Source organism: Otolemur garnettii, unplaced genomic scaffold (assembly GCF_000181295.1).
Source record: "Otolemur garnettii isolate 467f Iridium unplaced genomic scaffold, OtoGar3 scaffold00003, whole genome shotgun sequence".
Lineage (NCBI taxonomy): Eukaryota > Metazoa > Chordata > Mammalia > Primates > Galagidae > Otolemur > Otolemur garnettii.
In genome coordinates this window covers 3,271,173-3,295,684 of record NW_003852398.1, presented here as the reverse complement: position 1 = coordinate 3,295,684, position 24,512 = coordinate 3,271,173, and the positions used below count along the sequence as shown (strand labels likewise).

General features: G+C 37.4%; 1 protein-coding gene across 2 annotated transcripts in view; it reads left to right on the top strand.

Annotated features, from left to right (window-relative positions):
* CPEB4 (cytoplasmic polyadenylation element binding protein 4) overlaps window positions 1-24,512 on the top strand; it is a 79,540-nt gene that overhangs the window by 14,707 nt on the left and 40,321 nt on the right. For both annotated transcript variants that reach the window (XM_012808931.2, XM_003781931.3), the window contains exon 2: window positions 8,013-8,094. In XM_012808931.2, coding sequence (XP_012664385.1) covers window positions 8,013-8,094 — 82 coding nt within the window. The remainder of the gene's footprint in view (window positions 1-8,012; window positions 8,095-24,512) is intronic.

The window sequence follows — 24,512 nt, the reverse complement described above, 5'->3', positions numbered from 1 at the left end:
ATTTTCCACTTACTAAAATCTTGCTTATTCCTTAAAATTCTACCTGTTTATCAAGTCACATCATCAGAAAACTATGTAGTATATACTGGTCCCTTCTGATTTGCCTATAGAATTGTGACTTTTTTTTTTTTTTTTAAGTTTTTGGCTGGGGCTGGGTTTAAACCCACCACCTCCGGCCTATGGGGCCGGTGCCCTACTCCTTTGAGCCACAAGCGCCGCCCTAGAATTGTGACTTAACAGTATGATCTCAGATTTAGACTGTTTCTCTGGGATAAAGTTGGCCTACAGGGCATTGAACAACAGTTTTGAGAGAAAGGAGACACAACAGTAGTAAACACCTGAAGGGCAGGTATTCTATATTATTGAATGAAAAAAGAACCCTATACTTAAGATCTTGGATGTATGGAAGCCAAGGATAATATTTTATTGTGAAAATGTAAGTACCAGATTTATATTTTGTTTTTTCTTAATGGTGAACCACTCACCTCTTGAGGCTTTTTGTCAAAGTATAACTTTGCATCTGTTGACATTGAATTTCTTCCCCAAGGTGTTGGACCTAAGAGCTTGGAATACAGAGTTTTTTTCAGATTTTCAGAGCGAAGCACTTCTTTTCGCAAGTAATCCTTATGGCGATTCTGGTAGAATATTTGAGCTTGACTGTATCACAGCCGGTCAATCAGGGTGTAAGCCACAGATCACACTTCCAAGTGTCTAATGAAGTTAACCCATTGAATGGAATTGTTTAACTCAGTAGTTCTCGAAGTATAGTCCCTGGAATCACTTGGAAACTTGTGAGAAATGTGAATTTTTGGATTCTACGCAGAGCTATTGAATGAGAAACTCTAGGGGTGGACCCAGTAATCTGTGTTTTAATAAGACCACAGGTGATTCTGATATAAAGTATGAGAAACACTGGGTTAGATCATCCATGTGGATGTTAAAAATTGAACCAGCCCAGTGTTTCAGGCCTGTAATCCTAGCACTCTGAGAGGCTGAGGTGGGAGGATCCCTTGAGCTCTGGAGTTTGAGACCAGCCTGAGCAAAGTGAGTCCCTAGTCTCTACGAAGAATAGAAAAATTAGCCTGATATTGTGGCCCTTGTCTGTAGCCATAGCTACTTGGGAGGCTGAGGCAAGAACATTGTTTGAGCCCAGGAGTTTGAGGTTGCTGTGAGCTAGAAGGACACCATGGCACTGTAGTCTGGGCAAGAGAGTGACACTCTTGTCTCCAAAAAAAAAAAAAAAAAAAAAAATTTGCCTTGGATGATTACTTTGGTTTGTAGCATAATTACGATTTAGTGGTTCTTCCTGATAGTAATAGACCTGTGGGTTCACGTGCTTCCTGTGGCTACTTCTGAAGTGTTATGAAATGCTGTGTCATTGGCTGTATGCTGATATAGGTCTTTCTACTTTGCCGTGGCAGGCAGAATTATTCAGGTGTACATTAAAAGAAAGGGTACTGTCCTTTCAAATACTCATTTTGTTGGAAGTTTATTTTTGTCAACTTTGATTTTCATAGTGGTATCATCTGGTTTTTCCTGTAGAAATTGGCCTATGAATTAGAGATGACAAACTGAAACCAACCAGTTACTGACATGCAACTCAATATATTAAATACAACAACTAAAATTACAAAATAAAATGAGAACAGAGTTTTATAATAAAGTTTGCTTTGCTGAGCCTTGAAAGTAATTGGTGCTCTTTTATTTTCATTCATAGTCATTAAGCTCACATGTTCTAGAGTCAGAATATATAGTTTTATATTCTGCCTCCTGCACTTACCTAAAATTGATAACGTTCAGTTTCCTCACTGGTGAAATGGAATAATAACATATCTAATTGCGTAGAGTTTTGTGAGGATTAAGTGAGATTATGCATGTAACCTGTAAGGGTAGCTCCTGACATTACTACTGTTACTACCACCTCTACTCTTGTGGTTAGAGGATAACCTAGAGATGCACTTGTGATAGGTCTGTAATTTGTGTGGCGTATCTTATCTGTCATATCAATGGGGAGAAAGAAGATAATTTTTCTTTCTCATCTATGGTTTTAACAGCACTAATATCACATATTAATTAATATCTGTATAAATAAAAGTAATATTTGAGTGCCTACTGTTTGCCAAACACTAGTCAGCCTGCTCATTCCCTTGGAGTCTGTAAAGCAGAGTAGTGCCTTCTTTCTTTAAATGTATGTCTTAATTAGTGTGGTCCTTGGACTGCCATGATCATTACCTCACCCAAGCAAGCATGACTTCCTTTGGAGGGAGACTTGAGCTTGAATCTTGACCATGCTGCTAAACTATGCAGCAACCTGTCTATGTAGTAAACTGTGTAAGTTTTCCTTAGTCTCAGTTTTTATTAGTAAAATAGGAGTAGTGAAATCTAATTTAGGAAGTTTGAAGATTAAGACAATATTTTTAAAGTATTTAGAATAATATTGGGTACTTAGCAGATGCTCAATAAAGGGTAGTTCTTCTTTTCTACTTTTCTCCCTTTAGGCTTTTAAGAGAACCTGGCAAAGGTGGACTGAAGCAAATGGAGTTGTTGGTGTCTTTTGTTTTCTAAGAGATCCTTTGATCTTTTATTTGCGACCTGATAAAAGGATACTTCACTTTCCTTTCCCCCAACAAATTTTTTCAAGTAGATCCCCCCCAAAAACTTGCTATTTTGCACTATGCACAGCATGATAAAAATGCAGTGACTTTTCTTGTAAGACTCTTAAGCGTTTATCTTCTTGCTGATCTATCATTGACCCCTGCCTTTGTGTGAGCAAAAAGTGATGGACTTGGATTACTTATTCTCCTTCTTACTTTTGGTCCCTGCTATAATTGTCATCATAATTTAAACTGTAAATCTTGGAGAGCACAGACATCTTAGGTTACCAGAAAGGTAGAATATAAACTTTGGAGCTAGGAAAGGGACAGTAGAGGTCTAATCAAACCACTTCCTTTTATGGACCTGGAGGGAGGTCTGGAGGATGAAAGTGCCCAAGCTCATATACCATGCCAAACAGAACTGAGGCTTCTTAGTGGCTACTGTTCCTTCCATTGATGTATGCTAATGTTCATGCTTTGGTTATCAGCTCAATTTCAGTTAAGAACAATAAAAGAAGACCTATCACTTAGGGTTTTTTAGTTTACTTTCTGGAAAATGGATCCTAGAAAATAGGTCAGTGGTTATATTCGGTCCAATCAGTGCTGGCCCCATATGCTGGAGATGGCTGATTCAAACCCAGACCTGGCCAAAAACTGCAAAAAACAAAACAAAACAAAAAAACCCCACCAGAAGTTGGGCGGCGCCTATGGCTCAGTGAGTAGGGTGCTGGCCCTATATACTGAGGGTGGCAGGTTCAAACCCAGCCCTGGCCAAACTGCAAGAGAAGAAATATTCGGGCGTTGTGGCGGGTGCCTGTAGTCCCAACTATTTGGGAGGCTGAGGCAAGAGAATTGCCTAAGCCCAGGAGCTGGAGGTTGCTGTGAGCTGTGATGCCACAGCACTCTACTGAGGGCGACAAAATGAGACTCTGTCTCTAAAAAAAAAAAAAGGGAAAAATCAAAGAATAAAATGTGGAAATGAAAGCACTCTTATTCCCTTGATTTGGCTTTGTTTGTGGCATAGGAAACCAGTATTGTTTGTACTGTTCTTATGCCATGGGTTTATATATTTATATCTCTGTCCTCCCCATCTACTTCCTAATGGCACACTTTATTTTAGGATTTTTTTAATTAGGTTTTAAAAATGGACAGAAAATATCAGTGAGGGAGGCAGTCAAGAATTACAAACAGTAAACCCTGAGAACAGAATGTTTATTTGTCCAAAAGGTAGCTTTTGAACTCTTCATCAAAACTTTTTACCAATGCATCATAAGAAATAAAAGCAAAACAAATGTAAAATAGTTTATAATTGCTAATAAGGTTGGGTCATGGGAAATACGTATTCTTAGACTAGGTTTGACGAGAATGTAGTACCAGTGTCCTTAGGCCTTATACCTTGTATTTAGTAATCATCAGCTCTCTGTTGAGGCACTGGTTCCTTCTGAGTTCATGAAGAACCTGTGAATCCTTCCCAACACATTGCATCTGAGAGTTGGTACAAATTGATCAGAGTTTGTATATAGGTATTTACTTGTTACCTATATATTAAATTAGGGCAAATTAAAAGCAAAATTATTATTAAAAGTTAATACAAAAAGGGTAGAGTTCTTTCATTCTACAAACATTACTGAAATTTTGAAATTTCACTTCAAATTTTAGTTTTAATATACCTTAATAGCTAGATATCAGCGCTTATAAATTTAGCAAAACTCTTTATATTCCAGGCAAGATGCTTGGGATTGGGGAGTGGTATGGTATGGTTTACTAAATTTTAGTACTACATTCAGAAAGAGGGAGATTAAAAGAAGAAGTCTTCTGAACTTACTGAAAAACTCTTATAAAACAAATGAAACAGAAACACTTTGTGTTATATTTTTTATTAACTGCTTCCTTTCAGTGCTCTTGTCATCCAGTGATTGGCAAAATGCAAGTTCTGGAAATTCCCAAGTTTGCTTATTATGCTGGTTGTATGAAAAAGAATAGACAGACCTCTCTCCTCTCCCCATCCCCACCATTAGTTATTTTGACAAAGGAAAACATAAAGTTCTATAGAGGAAAAGGGGAAATGTAAAAACAAATCTTGAGATAAGCAAGTAGGAGAGAAGAGACTTTTAAATCTTTAAAAATTACTTGACGGTGTAATCTTAGTACCTTCAAGTAATTGGGAGGCTGAGGCAGGAGGATCCCTTGAGATCAGGAGTTCAGGACCAGCCTCAGTAAAAGCCAGTCCCTCATCTCTACTAAAAAATAGAAAAATTAGCTGCTAGACATTGTGGCTCTTGCCTATAGCCCTAGCTACTTGGGAGGCTGAGGCAGGAGGCTCACTTGAGCCCAGGAGTTTGAGGTTGCTGGGAGCGAGGCAGACACCTGACACTCTAGCCCAGGGAACAGAGTGAGATTCCATCTAAAAAAAAAAAAAAAATTCTGTGAAGAGATTCATCCTTTTGTTGATTTAGCACATTTACATGCTTTCTACCTGCCAGGACTTGTGTGAAGCACAGTGATACAGAAATGTAGGATGATGCTTCTCAGCCTGTTTCACACCATTCATGACACATAGAAAATGATAATACTTAAATAGAGATCATCTGCCGGGGCGTTCCTGCCACCTAGGCCTTTCTGGGCAGTCCTGTGAGCAGAGGACATGACTGTTGGCACTCCATCACCCCATTTTAGGTGGACAGGCTGGGAACATTTGATGCAAAGACAGGGCTCCTACCCTTGGGAAGTTCACAGTCAGTGAACAGACACCAAGAATTATTGCTTCTGAGACTGGTTTGTAATGGGAGTGAAAAGAGTGGATGGCCCAGTTATAGGAATGGTTTGTAGACTGCTGAAAGAGAACAAATCCAGCTTCTATAATAGAATAATAGAACTTTGTATTAACTTCTGTACCTCAAGTTATGCCTCAGATCCACTTTGCTTCCAAAAGAATATGCTGTAGGGGGGTTTGATTTAATTCAGTGCTTAAGATAAGGAAGTATAAAAACAGAACAGTTTCTTTTAAGAATACTAAACTTAGAAATTCTGATTCTGGTCATATGTCCTCTTGCCTCTCTATAGATAGTTCTTGTTGAGATGAGGATAACAAGGAAAGAATCAGGAGGAAAAGGTGACAAAGATGCCCTGGAGGGAATTGTACCAGTTTAGAGCAGAATAGGATGTTAAGGCACCTGTCCCCTCTTCCCTATCCTCATCATCACCCCAACCTTCCTGCCCTGGGGAAGAACCTGCAATTCTCTCTCCTACCTCTAATGTGTGTAATAGATTCTATCCAAATAGAGCTGCTCTTAGACTCCTCACGTTGTGGAGGTAAAATGTTGGTATCTAAAACAATTTGCTAGGTGAACATTAATGAGTACATACATGATAAGATGGGATCAGGAGGAGTGGTCCCTATTTCAGGGAAGCATAATAATCACACAGGGTGAGAAGTGTTATAGAAGTGCAGAGAAATGTCAGGTCAATTAAAGAAAATGCTCTCAAGTGAAGGACATGCTTTCACAGCCTAGAGGTTCTAGAAGACAGCTAGGAGGAAAGTGGAAAAGTGAGGCCCCAACAAGTTTGTTTGTTTTTACAAAAAATAAAATTGGGTGGTGAATTTTTTTTTTTTTTTTGCAGTTTTTGGCCAGGGCTGGGTTTAAACTCGCCACCTCCGGTATATGGGACCAGCGCCCTACCCCTTTGGCCACTGGCGCCGCCTAGGAGGTGAATTTTTTTTTTTAAAGCCAAAGCTTTGAATTAAAAAGTAATGTAAAAGGAAATGCAACTGAAGAGAAGATTTTAGAACCCTGCTTGTCAGATTCCTTTGGAAGCCTTTTTTCCCCTTTGATACCATGCATTGGCCTTTGTGCATGTTTGTACGTTATTTATTCTCAAGGTGGGTCAGACACGTGTTACTGCCACCTCTCAGAGTTTAATTTTAAAATGTTTTCATCTCCTTTTAATTATCAAGCTAAACTTTTAATTTTAGTAATTGTTAGTGCTCTTCATCCTGAGGAATGACAGAGCAGTTGGGATGTTGTATATTTGGGATTCCTCAGCCATTCTTGAAATGTACTTGGTGAAGCTAGGGTTTTAGACCAGCCATGTACTCCATACCCTTTCTTCCCTTTAATTTTAATGGCAGTAAAATCAAGGCTAACTTTGCAAGTTGTGATAGGAGTAAGAATCGAGGGTTCTTTTTTTTTGGTTTTCTCATCCCAATTTGAACTCTGATCAGTTGTCTTTTTATCCTTTATTTACCAGAAGTAATGACTGGGTTGTTTGGGGACCTAATAACATGTTGCATCAGGGTAGGGAGGGATAGAACATGCTTCAGCAGTTCTCTATTGCTATTCTCATTCTTCTCCTGAGAGGAAGCCTCCTGACAGTAATGAGGGCAGTCCTGGGCTTCATTATTTCAGATTTATTTTTATGTTGGGGAGGGGAGATTCTACCAAAAGTGTTTTTTAAATGTATCTTTTGGGGGAAAGAGAGGAAGTTTTTATCTACTTTCCATATGGATTATTAGTTTTAAAAATAAATCTTTAAGAAGGTAAATTCATTAACATTCAGGGACAGCTTTGACAATAAAGTGATAGATAAATCAATCATGTTTTTATTTTCTTGAAGTAAGGGCATAATTTGTCATGATTTCTCAGTGATATTTTGGGATGTTTTGCCATTTATTGGTCTAATTTTCAAACCTTGGCTTATAAGAATATACAGCTATTCTGAGCAGCACATACAGGTACCTGTCTAACAGATAACTACTGCAACAAGTTTGGAAAGATTTACCATGTAATTGCAATCTTAAGTTGTAGGAAGATAAAGAATTTTATTTTTACATTTATTTAATGTTCTTAGTATGGAAATTAGTTTTAATGGTTTCTACTTTATGAATAAAAGTGATGCCTTTGTTGAAATTATTGTTAGAAATCAAATTATTCTTTGCTGTCTCCTGTATTACTTACTTATGTGATTTTTTTTTTTTTTTTGAGACAGAGTCTCACTATGTGGCCCTTGGTAGAGTGTTGTGCAGTCACAGCTCACAGCAACTCAAACTCTTGGGCTTAAGCAATTCTCTTGCCTCAGCCTCCCAGGTAGCTGGGACTATAGGCACCTGTCACAATGCCCGGCTATTTTTGTTGTTGTTGTTGTCACTGTTGTTTTAGCAGGCCTGGGCTGGGTTCGAACCCACTAGCCCTGGTGTATGTGGCTGGCGCCTGAACCACTGCGCTATGGGCACTGAGCCACTCTCGTGATTTTTAATGTTTGGTAAGCACTATAAAAACATTAAATAATAATGTACCCTATACGAAGAGAAAGTTAAAATTGCTACTTTTTGATTTGTATCTCATCAAATGGACCTTATTACCCACTTTTATATTAAAATACTATTTTAAAAAGTGGTTTGTGGCTGTTGTGTCTTTACAGGATCGTCCCAGGACATTTGACATGCACTCACTGGAAAGTTCACTCATTGACATAATGAGAGCTGAAAATGATACCATGAAAGGTAAGTTTAGAAGTATAACCAGTTGATATTGGAAAATAGTTAAAAATATGTATTATTTAGTCTGATGAGTAGTATGACAGATATTAATTAGGGAGTCACATTTTGTATCTCATAAGTTCCATCAGTTTTATACATGGAACTGGTTAAAAAAAAATCAAGCATATTGATGGACATCGTAAGACCAATTGAGCAGTGCAATATAAGAGTGCTAATTGCTAAGAGTGGACGATTAACTCGAAGACAAGAACCACCCACCTCGTTTTCTTGTATCCTCACACAGTAACTTCTCAGTGCCTCAGTGGTTTATGTCTGCCCACTTGACTATGACTGTATACCAGGAAGAATTCAAATGTTGGTGGACTTTCTTGCCTCATTTCTTACTTCAAAAAAAATGGCCAACAGTTTCAAAGTTAAAACGAAGTTTCATGATTCTTGATTTTTTTTCTATTTATTGTGTTTTAAAAAATTGTAGTATTCCTACTTAGATTCTAGTCTTCATTCTACTGACTTAGCTGCGTTATCTTGACTAAGGGATTCAGTTTCTTCATCTTTATAATAAGAGATTTAGAATCACCTGGGGAGCTTTAAAAATAAAATACAAATGCCTGGGCCCCATTTTATATATGGGTCATTATGAAAGTTTTGAGATATACACAAATTGAGAAATATAAAATCTGTGCAGATGGAAACAGATGAAGCCCTCTCAGTAGAAGTGATAAGCTGAGCAAGTTGAAACTTCCATGGATGGATCAGAAAGGATGATATCAACTGTGTTTCTTAGAATTGAAATAATGAACCATAATATAGTCTGCTCCAAACTTTCATAGTGACCCACATACATGGTCTGCCCACTTGACTGTGACTGTATGCCAGACATGTTATTTTTTAATGTCTCTGATGATGCTAACATGTAGACAGAATTATCAAACTAGATGCTCTCTTAGAGCCCTTTCTTTGATTTTGGGAAAACTACCACATAAAATGATTTTTCTTCTCCCCCACCCCTCCTCAGCTTACTAGGAAGCAGTTTTGTTGTTTTTTGGGGGTGGGGGTTTGTGATCCGCATTTATTGGAAGTTTGAGAACAATCTACAGATTAACTCATTTCAGGAGTGGAAGAATCCTTGGTCATTTCTTAATATCAAAATGTATGCAGGTTTCTCTTTTGAATGTCTGGCACACTTAAAGCGGCAATTGGATAAAGTCTCCTTCAGGGTAAATTCTTTGTATCAGCCAACTCTCAATGGAGGGGCAACCATGACAACACCATCTTCTTAGACAAAGAGCATTGGAATATTCTGTTTCGTTGATTTATATATCTCTTCATATGTTTCTGTATCAATTTTTATATTAGTCACAGTTTCTTCCACATCTCCCAATATCATATTTAAATGTTTTTTTTTTTTTTTTTTGAGACAGAGCCTCAAGCTGTCCCCCTGGGTAGAGTGCCGTGGCATTACAGCTCACAGCAACCTCCAATACCTGGGCTCAAGCGAGTCTCCTGCCTCCGCCTCCCAAGTAGCTGGGACCACAGGCGCCCACCACAGCACCCGGCTGTTTTTTGGTTGCAGCCGTCATTGTTGTTTGGCGGGTCCGGACTGGGGATTCGAACCCTCCACCTTAGGTGTACATGGCTGGCGCCTTAGCCTGTTGAGCTACAGGCGCCGAGCCATCATATTTAAATGTTGATCATAAGCTTGCAGTCTACCCCAAAGCGCTCAGTCATTTCACATTTTCACATAAATTCACTCATCCAGGCTTAGCCTGATAAGATGTTGGTAGTTTGTTGCTGGTCCACGTCATCGCCATGTTTCAAACCTAGAAAGCAGTTTTTTAAAAAAGAGATTTGGATTGTGTTAGGGTAGAAACTTACTAGGTATTCACAGTAGGTTGGAGAAGGAATTCTCCACAGTGATTAGGATAGAAAGTGGCTGGTCATGGTGGGTCACACCGGTACTCTTGGAAGGAGTTTGAGACCACCCTGGGCAAGAGCGAAACTCCATCTCTATTAAAAATAGAAAAATTAGCCAGGCATTGTGACAGGCACCTGTAGTCCCAGCTTTTAAAACCCAGTAGCTTGAGGTTGTGAACTAGGCTGAGGCCACAGCACTCTAACCTGGGTAACAATTTAAGACTCTGTCTAAAAAAAAAAAGATACAAGTACAAAGTTTATTTATTTTTCCTAAGAAAGAGAGAGAGCAAAAGATAGGAGAGAGTGAGCGGCCATAGCATACAGAGAAAGGAGTGAAAATGCTGGGCAGTTGAGGAAAAGTGGCTGGTATTTTAAAGGGTAAAGGTAAAAAATGGCTTTTTTTCTTTTCTTGGCTTCAGCAAACAGATAACAAAAGTGGCAGGTGTTCTTTCTGGCTTATCTGAGTGCTTGGAATCTGGTTTTTAGTAGGAACTGAGGCAAGAGTGTTGGAGTGGGGAGCTCACACCCCTACTGTTCACTTAGGGCTCTTTAAGGCCAAGAAAGAACTCTTAGAGAGAAAACAAGTTAGGCCATAGTATTTTATTTTATTTTTTAGGCCATAGGTTTTTTTTTTTTTTTTTTTTTTTGAGACAGAGCCTCAAGCTATCCCCCTGGGTAGAGTGCCGTGGCATCACAGCTCACAGCAACCTCCAACTCCTGGGCTCAAGCGAGTCTCCTGCCTCAGCCTCCCAAGTAGCTGGGAGTACAGGCGCCCGCCACAACGCCCGGCCATTTTTTGGTTGCAGCCATTATTGTTGTTTGGTGGGCCCGGGCTGGGGATTCGAACCCGCCACCTTAGGTGTATGTGGCTGTCGCCTTAGCCACTTGAGCCACAGGCGCCGAGCCAGGCCATAGGTATTTTAATTAAACAGAACAAAGAAGGTAGTTGTGTTAGTTTTTTCTTTAAGGGGCAATGATGTGATAAGCATTTATTTCTCTTACTTTCTGATTGATAGTTTATTTTCCTCTGTTAGGTAGGTAGGTAGTAGGACCATCTTTTAGTATGTTTGGTGTATTTGGTCATTTCACCTTAGTTGTTAGCTTGTTCATTCATTTACTGGGTGATTCGATGTTTATGATACTGCTTTGTACTAGACATAGAACTTTGCTCTAGGGCAGTGTTTCTCAACCTTTTTTATCTCAGGGCACCCTTGAACCTATAGTTAAACTTCCGTGGCACACTTAAATTATGTTAACCAAAAAAAAGAGTAAAAAGCGGGTATAATTACTGTGCTTTGCACTTCTTTTGAAAAATAATTTAATTGATGATTTTAAAAAAATTTTATGGCACGCCTAAGATCCTCTCATGGCACACCAATGTGCTGTGGCTCACCAGCTGAAAATCATTGCTCAAGGCAGCCTGTAGCTTCAAGTGGTGATCAGCCTAGCCTAGCTTTTTCTTCAGTTTGGCTTATGGTATTACTGATGAGCATTTTTTAATAGGTCAGTAGTGTTAACTTTTTAATGAGAAAAGTTTTCGGGGTTCTGGAAAGATGAAAGATAATGTGTGAAAAAGTAGCATTCATCTGATGGGATAACTTTGGAATAAGAATATTTTGAAGAATGCATCTAATCTAGATGTATGCTCTTCATCTGAGAAAATGATGTCTCATTCAAAATTAGCTTTATTTTTGCCACTTTTTAGCACTATAACTTTGGGTGGTCCTTCAGCTCCTTTGACCCTTTGTGATCTCCTTAGAAAAAATAGAGTCAAAGTATATTTCTAAGATGAGAAAAAGTGTATACTCTCAAAAAGCAGCTAAAGGAGAAATCCAAACAAGGTTATTGGATAGTACCAACGTCAATTCCTTGTCTTTGTGCTATAGTTATGTAAAATGTTTACCATTTGAAAGCAGTAGACAAGGGATCTCTACTTCTTTTTGCAATGTTTGGTGAATCTATAATTATTTCAAAATTGAAAGTTAAGTACAGAAAAAGTAGCTAAAGGACATTTGTTTGTTCTTAAATGTATTTGATACTCTTTAGCACATTTTTTGAGAGCCTCCTATGGTACTAGATACAAGGGATAATTATTAGAAATCATTTTTCATGATAAATATGTATGGTTTTTATTAGAGAAAACATAGATTACAAATAGCAGTAGATATAAACAGATAGTTATGTGATGTTTCTAAGAAGCAAGCCTATAACTAGTTCTAGGTTAGCTGTAACAGTATGCATACATTTTTCTAATATGATTGACAGTAGGATTTCTAAGTTTTAGCCAGGATTTCTTTCTCAGGTTTATTTATTTCCTCTAGTTTGAAGTCTGATTAGTCTAGGAACATAAAGATTTCATAAAATTGTGACTTATAGAAGGTAGCATGGCAGAATAGAAAGACAGTGGGTTTTAGAACTACAGTTGTGGAAGCTACAGGGTTAAATGACGTGCCGCACGCAGTGAAAGAATTCAGCATATTGCCTCCTCAGTAGATGACACTCAAGAAATGATAGGCGTTATTACTAAATATCTAGTAAGTTGGATGAGAAAGCCAGTTTCAATTTAAGTTTAGGGGCCAATCTGGTTTAAGTATATTAAATGAACATATTTAATATACTTTCTTTTTCAAAGAGCAGTGAAGAATTCATAGATGAGTGGTTCTAAAATGACAGTCTGCAGTTATACTTATTTTTTTTTTCTAAACTAAGATTATGAACTTTGTATCATTGTAATCTATCACTACCAAAATGTTGCTTTGCAGAGGTTAATATTTTATTTCTTGCCAAACTCTCCTCACATTTAGATAGCTGTTTTAGGAACACTATGTTTGATTTTTTTAATTAATGAATTTATTTATTATTTTGTGAGATTTTATTTTAAGGTGATGATAAGGCTGGGCAAGGTAGTTTATGCCTGTAATCCTAGCACTCTGGGAGGCTGAGGTGGGAAGATTGCCTGAGGTCAGGAGTTTGAAACCAGTCTGAGTAAGAGTGAGATCTGTCTCTACTAAAAATAGAAAAAATAGCCTTGTATTGTGGTGTGGACCTGTAGTTCCAACTACTCAGGAGGCCGAGGCAGGAGGATCCCTTTAACCAAGAGTTTGAGGTTGTTATGAACTGTGATGTCATGACATTCTTCTCAGGGCATAGAGTAAGACTCTGTCTCAAAAAAAAAAAAAAATTATTGCAAAAAGAAAAAGGTGGTAATAAAATTTGAATCCCTTTAAAAAATGCCTTCTCATTTTAAAATAGATATCTAACACCTACCAATTCATTTTGAAAATAAATAAAATTCTCTCCCAGTGCTCTGCTTGCTTAAACACAGAAAATAGAAAATTGGCATTAATTCTGAGACTAGTGGAGAATACATCTCTCAGGAAAAAAAGGTACAGAAATTTCACTGAAAGGATTAATTTGAAAGCTGTTTTTTAATTTTTTTTATTTTTAGGAAATTTTTCTTTTAATTAATGTGGTGCAGTTTAACATTGCATGTTTAAGTATATGGCTCCAGAACCATTTTCTCTTCTCCAACTTGAAAAACAGAAAAGTATTTGTTTTTCAAATGAAATACATATCCCATCTCCAGTAATCCCTCTGATTTACTATAAAATCAGTGTCACTGTCATATGATTACTGGGAATGAGGAAATGGGAAAGAAAGGCGTTAAAGAAGTGATGCATGCTTTGTTTAGAACAGCCAAATTTTGAAAGCTGTTTAAGAAGACTCCTCCATTTGAAGGCACATTTTATACTTGAGTTCATTTTATCTTAAAAACAATTTTATAAAAGATATAAATGACTCCCTTTTAAAAACTTTTTGTTTCCACTTCCTCGTAGATATGTGGTTTGTGTGTGTATTTATATAACAAAGCCTAAAATTGATACAAGAAGTATAAATCAAATCTATTATTATGACTATATTATTAATTTAATATTTTAAAAAAGCTAGAAAAATGAATTTATATTTTCCATTTGGGAAAAAACAATCTCCTTTGATGTGTTGGGGTTTAAAAATTCTGTTTTTAGTATCAATAAACAAGTTGCTTAATGTGCCTAGGAGCCTTCAAATACAGTTTTTGAATTTCTTTGTAAATGTGTTGTTGATTCCAACTAGCTGGTTGGAAACCTTTTATCTCTCTCTTTTTAAAATCTTCAAAAGGAACACTTAGCCTTCATTTCATAATTTACCTTAGTTTTTTTACAGTTTATTTTAAATTATTTTTCTAAGAATTTTAAGGCTGCTATGATTTTTTCCCGTGTACTGGGTTAAGTTCTTTGGGGAGGAAAAGGGTCTTCCCTGTACCTTATCTCTGCGTCCTTTCTCTGGTCATCTGGTGTGTCTGTAAGTTATTTTTATCTATGAAATTGTGTATTGCCTTCTCTATAACCAGCACCAGTGACAATCCACAGAAGCTCTTCCCCAGAGACTGATTTCATTTTCTGTACTACACACCCAGTCTAAAGCTAAGAGCCTGAGCTACAGGCCAATTTTGAATTTTGATCTCCCAGAGGGAGCTTGTGCATTGTCACAATATTATTAGGCTTATCGAGTATTTTCTTCACCCAGACAGAAAAATTTTTTACTATTGGAGATGTTCAGATGATTATTTTGGGAATATTATATCTTACTGTTAGTCATGTTTTTTCTCGCCTATGAAATTGGTACTTACTATTTAGAAATGGAGCGGCATGAAATAGATTAAAACCACATGTGAACACATCTGTTTTCAGCTTTCTGAAGCCTAGGTTGCACACAGTGAAAACAGATTCATGAAGTGGCATTATATTCCATGTATAGTCAGAGAGACCTCTGGAAATAGAGGCTTTTTTCTTTCCTGTGCGTGAAGGAAATAAAGGGATGTAGGTATAAACCAAGAAGTAATTGTTTATAGAATGGAAGCAGAGGCAAACAGCTCTGGAATAAAGAGACAGAAATGTGCTTAAAATTTATTAGATGTCAAACAGAATATGACAATCCACAATTTCATGGTAGTGGTTGAGTCAAAAACAGTTTAATATTCAATTAGCTTCATTACACTAGAAAGCCAAAATCCGACAGCAATATTATTGAGAGAACAAAGGCAATCTATAAATTATCAAAATATTATAGTTCTTCAGATATTAATTAACAAGTTTATGCGTCAGGATGCTGTCATATTTTTCCCTGACATATTAACAAAATGAAGTCTTTTTCTCTTCATATTGTTATAGAATGTATCTTGCTTTCAATTTTTGGAAGGCAGAATGAGAATGCAACGCAGCATATCCACCACAATTCCTCTGAGTTTCAGGCATTTCAAATACTTGATTTGAAAGTAAGCAACAGCGACTGCATTCAGGAAAGCAAGTTGTGTCAAGTGCCAGTCTTTTACATATCCCCCTGGTTCCAAGAAACCAATTGCATATGTAGAGTGAGTAGTGGGAGCATGTTATACAGTCACACACAGATTACTGCTTCACTTGCTTCATGTAGTCATTGAATAACGATTTATTTTAAGAGCTATATTTCTACTCCAAAAATGCCGTGTTTTAAATTCCTGACTGTCAAAGGTGTTGTGACCTTGCATTTTAAGATGCTTTTAAAATTATTTTAATTAGGGGACCCTCCCCCACTATTTTTCATTGCTGTGATTTTGTTTGAAACAAATGCTTAAATGAGTGGGCAAGTGATGACTCCATCTGTGCCTCTTTTTTGTTGTTGCTGAATGAAAGAATTTATAATAGTCTTTCTGGAAGAAAATCATGAAAGTTAAAAGTTTAATATGCAAAGCTTGTTTGATTAATTTCATAGAAGTTTTTTTATGTCATTGTAAGAGGGTGTCTGTTGGCATAATTATTCAAATTCTATATCTTTGCAGTAGTAGAGAATGAATTTAGTGCTACATATATATATATATATATATATAAATAATGGCCAGGATACCTTAAATTTTCTTTTGATATGCAATTCTTGTAGTGTGGTGCCTTAGTCTTCTATTTTAGAAAACATGTATACTGATACAGATGTGTTAGAACGAATATTTTATATGGATACTGACTTTATCCAGATTTAGGTAGCTCTAGAAACCTATGAGAGCTGCTGAATATGGGACTAAATTTTGTCAATTATTTATGTCATGTCTTATGTTACCAATTGGAAATAATTTGGGAATAAATAAAATTTTACAAGATGAAAGGAACTAAAATAGGTTCTGTGGCTTTAATATTAGAAAGGGGGAGGGGATATCTTTTCTTACAGTATTTAACCTTTTTCTATTGAATGAGTTTGCCTGTGGCAATTTGAGAGTGGATTACTATGTACCCTGTCCCTACTTCTCTGGCATTTAATGGGGGCATGATTCAAAGTACCATGAAGAAGAAATGGATAATGTAAACAAGTTAATTTTACTTGGATTTATAATCAAATTTCTCCTCCTGCGTAAATCGTTATTAGGTGGTATAAAATGTCTTTTGGCAAACTGAGGATCTTTAAATACTGCAAGTCTTCAGGATTCAGAGTCAGTCAGCAGCTGCCCTGCAAGTCTGGCTGGAGCCTTCCTGAACTCTTTCTTGCTCTGTTTGGATGATACCAAGTAAATCAGAGCGGTCTAGAAGGGGAGTAGTTGAGGTCTCCTGAGAGTAGAAAATTGCCTTGCTCCGAGAAACCTTGTGAGTGACAGAGTAAGGCACATAGCAAAGAGTACAGTTTAAACTGGGCTTTGATTAACTTTGTGGGTAGCTACTTAGAAATGAAGTGTGTTTCCTCTCTTCCTGCACTCTCCCTTTCCTGACCGAGGAAATGGAACATCCTAAACAGTCTTTATCCTTTTCCTTGGCTTAAGTTGTGCTGCAGGATTGGGACCTGGGTTTCCGTGCTGAGGTAACTTCTATTGTGAGGAAGAAGAGGGCAGAGTCGTGTGTCATGATTTTCTTTGTATTACTGGTGCAAGGCCATTCTTAATTTTGAGCAGCTGCCTGCTTTCTGGTTTGCTCCTGATCAGGATATGTTGAATCCCTCATGGCACGGTGTAGGTGGAGCTTACAAAGGTGTGGGTTTGGAATAGTTTGACGGTAATTTTTTGGATTTGGAGTTGCTATTGTTTTTGTATTTGGGGTTTTTTTTAAGGGGAGGAGCGGGAAGGGAAATGCCTCGGAAAGAAAATTGTGGTATGTGAACTGCGATGTGCTGGTAGGGTTGGATGGAGGTCTTCCTTACTCTAGCCTCTGAACTGAAACCAACTCGGTTCATACTAAACATATTTTGTGTGTGTGCCAGAACTTCCTGTGCCCTGAATACTTGCATAATACCTGCTGGTTAGTCAGCCGTAGTGATCTTCTGCCCTCAACCTCCACACATTTGTGATGTGGTATTTGACCCTTGTTTTTATTTGTTCTGCAAATCATATAAGCAGTTGTCATAAAGGGGGAATTTGTCTTATGTCATCCATGATGTGAGTCCATGATTACTTAAGCAGCCCCCTTCTCTTAATCCTGAACTTTGAGCACCGGGAATCCTGTTTTGAGCCCAGGAAATTGAATGGTCATCTTAAAACACTGTTGCAATGCTGATTTTACCTAGGTGAGAGGTAAGGATAAGGAGGGGGAAGTAATAGTGAACTTTTGTTATTAGGTGAAAGATCCTAAGGGTATCTATAAAAGATTGATTAAGTCATTATCATTTTTTTCTTTTCAGTTGTAATAAGGCTCTCTTATTCTGTGACGGTTGCGACTTAAGTTCATTTGGCACACATTTAAGGCAGGGTTTGGTAAAGGAATAAACTATATGTGATAAACAGATAAATCAGAAAATAGGCAACAATCAGGTAACAAGTTGACAAGTGCTTCTCTTTTATGTTTTACATTGTGTCCCTAAGTTTTGTGTACAATTTAAGCTTAGATTTTATCATACGTACATATAAAAATATAATCTTCATTTAGAAATGAAATCTGAATGACATTTAAATGGAAAGGATTTTAGACTTTGCAGTTTATCAGCGATGAATATGAGGGGTCTCCCTACTGTATAAAAGAGAAGGGGGTCCAGAACATTTATAAAGATCTATATTGCTCATGCTCCACATTCAGATTACTACAGTGTATGTGTATGTTTGAAAGTGTCATGTTATTTTCCTATTTTTTCCTTTTATGTTTTAAAATTCTAATGACTCTTGCTGTCTAATTCCCTGACAGCCACTATAGCAGTGCTATGTACTAATACCTGCTTAATAAAAGCCCTTTGTTCTCTTTGAAGGTCTTAAGGCTTTCCTTGACCCTCTTATGTAATCTTGGACTATGTTGTTTGCTAACTTTGGGGAAGAGGAAGCCATGCTGCCTGTTTCATAGGCTCACAAAAATATCCAAGATTCTCTTAGCATTTGGTTTAGGAACAGGAAGGAGGAACAGTTCACAATATTATTACTTGCTAATTGCGTGGAATTTCTACCCGAATATTGTACACAGCTAACTAATTTTATCAACAGTGTCTGCCTGAATTGTGACACTGTACAATGAGGGGACATTGTACCCCTCATGATGCCACTATTCTCAATACCAAAGCTAAAAGAGGGAAAAGAGAAAAAACTCAGTGAATTTGTTGCTGGTTAGTAGTACAATTTGTAAAAGGAATATTTTTTAACCAGTTTTAAACTGGTTACTACTTTTTTAATCAGATAGAGAGATGGGCAGGCTGTCTCTGATTTTCTTTATTTTGTCTGTGTACTTGACTGATTCTGAATTCAGTCCCACACCAGTGCACTCAGTTCTAAAAGCAAGGCTTTGTTTTCTTCTACGTATTACCTGGTAACCACTCAATTAAGAACATTAATGGAACTCTGAAGGGAAAGCAGTTCCATAATCTCTTTGGAATCCAGTTGGGCTGACGCCAGTTGCTATACATTGGGAAAGGGAAGGAGGAATCAACCAATTAGAGAATCTTTTTAAGTGCTTGAGAAACCAACAATAAAGTGCAGATCTTAATTCTGAAGAGCAGCTATGATTAATTGAAGTATAAAGAACTAAAAAAAAAAGAAATCTAACTTGTACCAGCTATAATATTTCAAATAATAAATGTCTGGCAAGGTTTACTAAATAGAGGTATTTAAATCAACCACGTGATTTCTTTGTTGTTAATGATCAGAAGTTGGTAGCATAGAATAGACTTTCCTACGTATTAAGAAATAAAAGAAGTATTTGGTGTTGTGTTTAAACGTGGCTCTGCTATTAGCAGTTCTGGCCTTACTAGGGTGCTCACCAGACCTTGATTTCCTCATTTGTAAACGGAGGGGTTGAACTTAATGACCTTTAAATGACCACCAGCAGTTCTATACAGTCTTATGTTACAAAATTGAAGGCTTTATAGTTTAATGACTTAAAGCACATAAATATCATGTGAATCTGGGTGTGGCAGTATTTAATATGGAGTAACTTGAGAAAGGTATAACCAGAAATCAAATTTAGTCAGTTCAGTAAAGATTTTGCTTTCTAGATTGCATCTTTTCTTTTAAGATAGCCTAAAAATATTATGTTTAGGAAACAGTTGTTTAAACTTGGCCTCATAAAATGTTTTTCACTCCATTTGTGGACCATGGGCTCCTTCAGCCATGAGAGTTATTTGAGGGAGCCCGTGAACCCATTAGTGACTGAGCATTCCAGTTGGATGATAGATATTTCAGTTATGTATGGATGATTATCTTCTAAAAGCACGTGAATGCTGATGTAATGCAATTAAAATACATTTAAAGGTGTTGCTGAATTCATAGTGGCCTTTTGTCATTAAGGGTTTTGTTGCTGCTGTTTTACTTGTAGCATTCACTGGGGTGGGGTAGAGTCTGGGGTCTTCAGTTTTCATGGGAGAACGCCTCTGTGAAATGTTTTGGTCAAAGTAGGTCTTAATATTTATAAAAGGTTATGAAACACTGTTCTAGAGAGCTTCTCTAATTCATCTGCTTTATACTCTTGCCATTAGAATGCTCCCTCTTGCCAAAAGGACCACAATGTAAGCAAGGAATTTAATAGAGGAAATGGTGAGGAAGAGTTCCGGAGTGAGAAAGGAGGTCCCTTACCCTATTCTAGATTGTCATCTCTACAAATAGAATTTTGGAGCTTCATTTCTGATCTCTGAAGCTATCTTTTTGCCCTTTGAGGCAGAGTTAGGAGTCTGGGCTGATTTAGGCTACATCCCTATAATGCCAGGGGGCAAGGGGAGCCACCTGACTGTAGGGGCACTCTAGCATTGTACAGCTTAGCAGTTCTTGTTAGAAGGGTGAGACGGGTGCTACTTAACCTTCTTTGAGCCAAGTGGTTTAAAAGTATCTTAGAATTTAGCCAAGTGGTTTAAAAGTATCTTAGAATTTAGCTTCTGCTTAGATTCCAGCTCAACAAACATTTGAGCATATTCTATCTACCAGGTAGGTTGCAGGTTAATTTTGGTGCTGGATTACAGTTTTTCTTTTTGAGGTATACCTAGATAATCTGTATAGAAAGAACCATTAACAATGGTTCTCGGTAAAAGGGTGCTTGCTTCTGATACCATTTGTTTCTTGGGTGCCCCTTCTGAGATTATCTCTAACCTAAACTCTTCCAGTAACCTTTTATGTGAGTTTTGTGATCTTCATTTTACATTTGGAAAAAACCAAAGTGCAGAGAGACACAACAGCTTCCATAAAGTCATTCAGCTTCCTAGATAGGAACATAAAACCTCTGGCTTCTGGTTTAAAGGGTTAGGTATTTATTATACAGTCTTTGGAGGGAGACAAACATAAGAAAATTTAAACATTTTTGTCTAGTGTGCTTTGACAGAGGGTAGGCATTAAGATGCCTTAATTTTAATTTAGAAGACTAAATACAGAATTTAAAATCTGGTTTTTATCATCATAATCTTCTGTGAAAGATTTGGATCTCACATTTGCTGGTTTTGTCCTAAAGAATTCCTCTTTAGGGGATGGAGGTGAAGATGGAATCACTGAGGAAACTTTTTCAAGTTGACTTGTTCTCTTCCCTGATTCTGATTCAACCTTGTTTGTCATGGGACTTAACCACGTGTATTCCTCAAGTGAGTCAGATATACCACTTTCCTTTCCCACCCCCACCTTCATTCCACTTTGGGTGAATATATAAAGCCCAAAGCTGTCTGAGGCCATTTATACAAGGGGACTTCAAAAAGTTAATGGAAAAATTGAATTAAGAGAATAAAATAGGCTGGGCACAGTAGCTCATGCCTATAATCCTAGCACTTGGGAGGCCGAGGTGGGTGGATTGCCTGAGCTCACAGGTTTGAGACCAGCCTGAGTAAGAGTTAGACCTCATCTCTAAAAATAGCCAGGCGCTGTGGCGGGCACCTATAGTCCCAGCTACTTGGGAGGCTAAGGCAAGAGGATGGCTAGAGCCCAGGAGTTTGAGGTTGCTGTTAACTGTGATGCCATGGTACTCAATGGAGGGCAACAAAGTGAGACTGTCTCAAAAAAAAAAAAAAAAGAAGAATAAAATAAACAATAGGAACTTTATTTGTCAGTATAAGTTTCAGCGTGTTCAAAACACCTTTGTAAGTGATGATAACCAGCCATTTAGTTCACATCCCCCTGAGGGTCCTGGGAATTTAATCCTGTCAATGCAGTCTTTTTCACATTATTAACTAAGGAAGAATGAGTGCCCTTTATAGGTTTTTTAAAATTAGGAAACAAAGAGTCAGAAGGAGTCAGATCAGAACTGTAAGGTGAATGCCTAATGATTTTACATCAGAACACCCACAGAATTGCCCTTTTTTGAGGAGAGGAACAAGCAGTATTGTCATGGTGGAGAGCTCCGTGGTACGGCTTTCTCAGGCATTTTTGTGCTAAAACGTTGGCTAACTTTCTCAGAACACTCTCATAATCATATGTGATTGTTCTTTGGCCCTTCAAAAAGTCAACAGGCAAAATGCCTTGAGCATCCCAAAAAACTTGTCATGACCTTTACTTTTGACCTGTCTACTTTTGACCTGTCTACTTTTGCTTTGACTAGATACTTCCTCCCCTTGGTAGCCATTGCTTTGATTGTGCCTTGTTTTCAGGATTGTGCTGGTAAAGCCATATTTTATCTCCTGTTACAATTCCTTGTAAAACTTCTTCAGGATCTGGGTCCTGCTTGTTTAGAATATCCATCCAAAGCTCTGCTCTTGTGTGTAGCTGATGCTTTGGCACCTGTTGAGTGGAAAGTTTGCTCAACTTTTAACTTTTCAGTCAGAATTGTGTAAGTTGAATCAGTTGAGACATCTTTGGTATTGGCTGTCGTTTGTGCTGTTAATCATTGATCCTCCTAATTTAGGGCACTAATACGATTAATTTTTCCCTCACAAATTGATGTGGATAGTCTACCACTGTGGGTGTCGTGTTCAACATTGCCTTTTCCCTTCTTAAATGTAAACTGCCGATCTTGGGGTGGGGGGCACTGTCCTTGTAAACTTTTCATAAAGCATGAATGATTTCACCTTTCTTCTGTCCAAGCTTCAGCATAAATTTGATGTTTGTTCTTGCTTCAATTTTAGCAGAATTCCTGTTGCTCTGGTATAGGCTCTTTTAAACTAGATCAGGTATGATGTCTGATCCCTTCTCAGTGCCTCATACTAAAACCTGTTCAGACATGTTGTAACAAGTTAATGCAAGTTTATTTTGATGGAAAAAAATTGAAATCTATGCCTAGTTTTTTTCCATAATACGCATTTTCCATGAACTTTTGAAGACCCCTCGTAAAACAAATACATATCAAGTATCTGCTGTGCAGCAGGCCCTATTTTAATCTGTTGGGATCCATCAGGGCCTAAAAAAAGAATTATGGCCTTGCGTAGCTTATTCTATATGAATGAGCATACATGTTTGAACAGTCTGTTCATTAATTTTGAAGGTTAATAAATAAGAGGAAAACTGAGACTGATAAGAGAAAATAAAGATGAGGCCCTCTGAGAAATTTTAATAAAAGGTGGAAATCTTAGATCAGGTATGAAATTCAAGCACTTTCTTCATTAAAGTTCCTAGCACTTTAGGAGGTTAAGATGGGAAATTTACTTGAGGTCAGGAGTTTGAGACCAGTCTGAGCCAAGAGCAAGACCTGTCTCTACTAGAAAAAAAAAAAAAAAAAATAGAAAAATTAGCTGGGTGTTGTGGTACATGCCTGCCCGTAGTCCCAGTTACTTGGGAGGCTCAGGGAGGAGGATCCCTTGAGCCCAGGAGTTGGAGGTTGCAGTGAGCTATGATGATGCCATGGCACTCTAGCCCAGGCAACAGAGCAAGACCCTGTCTCAGAAACAAAATTAAACACAATGTCATCAGAATTTATATTAAATAAGTCATTAAAATTGATGATAGGTATGTGTGCAGAAAACCAACTAGAGACTTTGCTGATTACCTTTTTGGGATTTGGACTTAACAAATCCGTTTTAAGGGCAGCTTTTCATCAGTGTAGGAATAGTATTCTTAAGATACTTTGAGATCTGGCAACATTGCATCTGCCCTAAATTACAGTTAAAGTAGTTCTTCCTTTCTATGAAACCTTCCTTTATCTGTGGAAATTTATTCCATTGACCATTGACATTACTTATTTTATAGGTAAATATTTCTTTCTTTTGCTACTGTTTCCGTCTGTTTTTCAACTATGCTATCACAATTCAAAAATAATTTTTTGAATTTTTTTATAAAAATATTTTATAAAATAATGGTTGTAAGTAGGGAAATCACTCTTAATTCTTTTTAGTTTCTGTGGTCAATCAGAGAAAAACATAACTAGATTTTCTGTGCTATCTCTCTTATCTCAATCATTACAGCAGCTTAGCTTGTGGTCTCTATAGATTTCTTAAGTTTATCTTGGTCTTTTTCTATGTTCACCTGGGTACAGAGAACCATTTTTCAAAATGATTTTTGCCTTAGGGCCAATTCTTTATGTTTATTCACTGGTTCTTTTAAAATATGCCTCTTATAACACATGCTTTTTTAAATCAACCTCTTTGCAAGGTAGGGGAATTTTAATTTACTAGCTTGGCTTTTTCTGGATTTACAATTTTTCTATTACCCATTGGTCTGTTTTTCCACTTTTCTTTCCATCATATTATCCATCCACCCTCTTAAAACACACACACACATACACACACGCCTTGCCTGATTTAGTTTAGACAGAAACTATGCCTAGTTTTTTAGAGCTTAAAAAATTACCATTAATCACTGGTATCATAACATCCTCTTAAGGCAAGTTATCTTGTTGCTCTGTCCTCTAAATGTAGCATCCAGAGTCAGAAGGCTTCTGGCAAGGATAAAAATAGCCTTCCTGCTTGCTGGTTTGTTGTTAGCTTTACTGGCAGTAGGAAATCTTTTGAATTCCTTAATTGGGTCAGCTCCTTATGAGTTTCTCTCTAGATATTCCCTTAGCCTGAATTTCTTAGATACTTTTAGATCTGGCAATGTTGCACCTGCCCAAAGTTACAGTCAAAGCAGTCCTTCCTTTATATGAAAGCTTCCTTAATCTGTGGAAACATATTCCATTGACCTTACTTATTTTATAGATAAA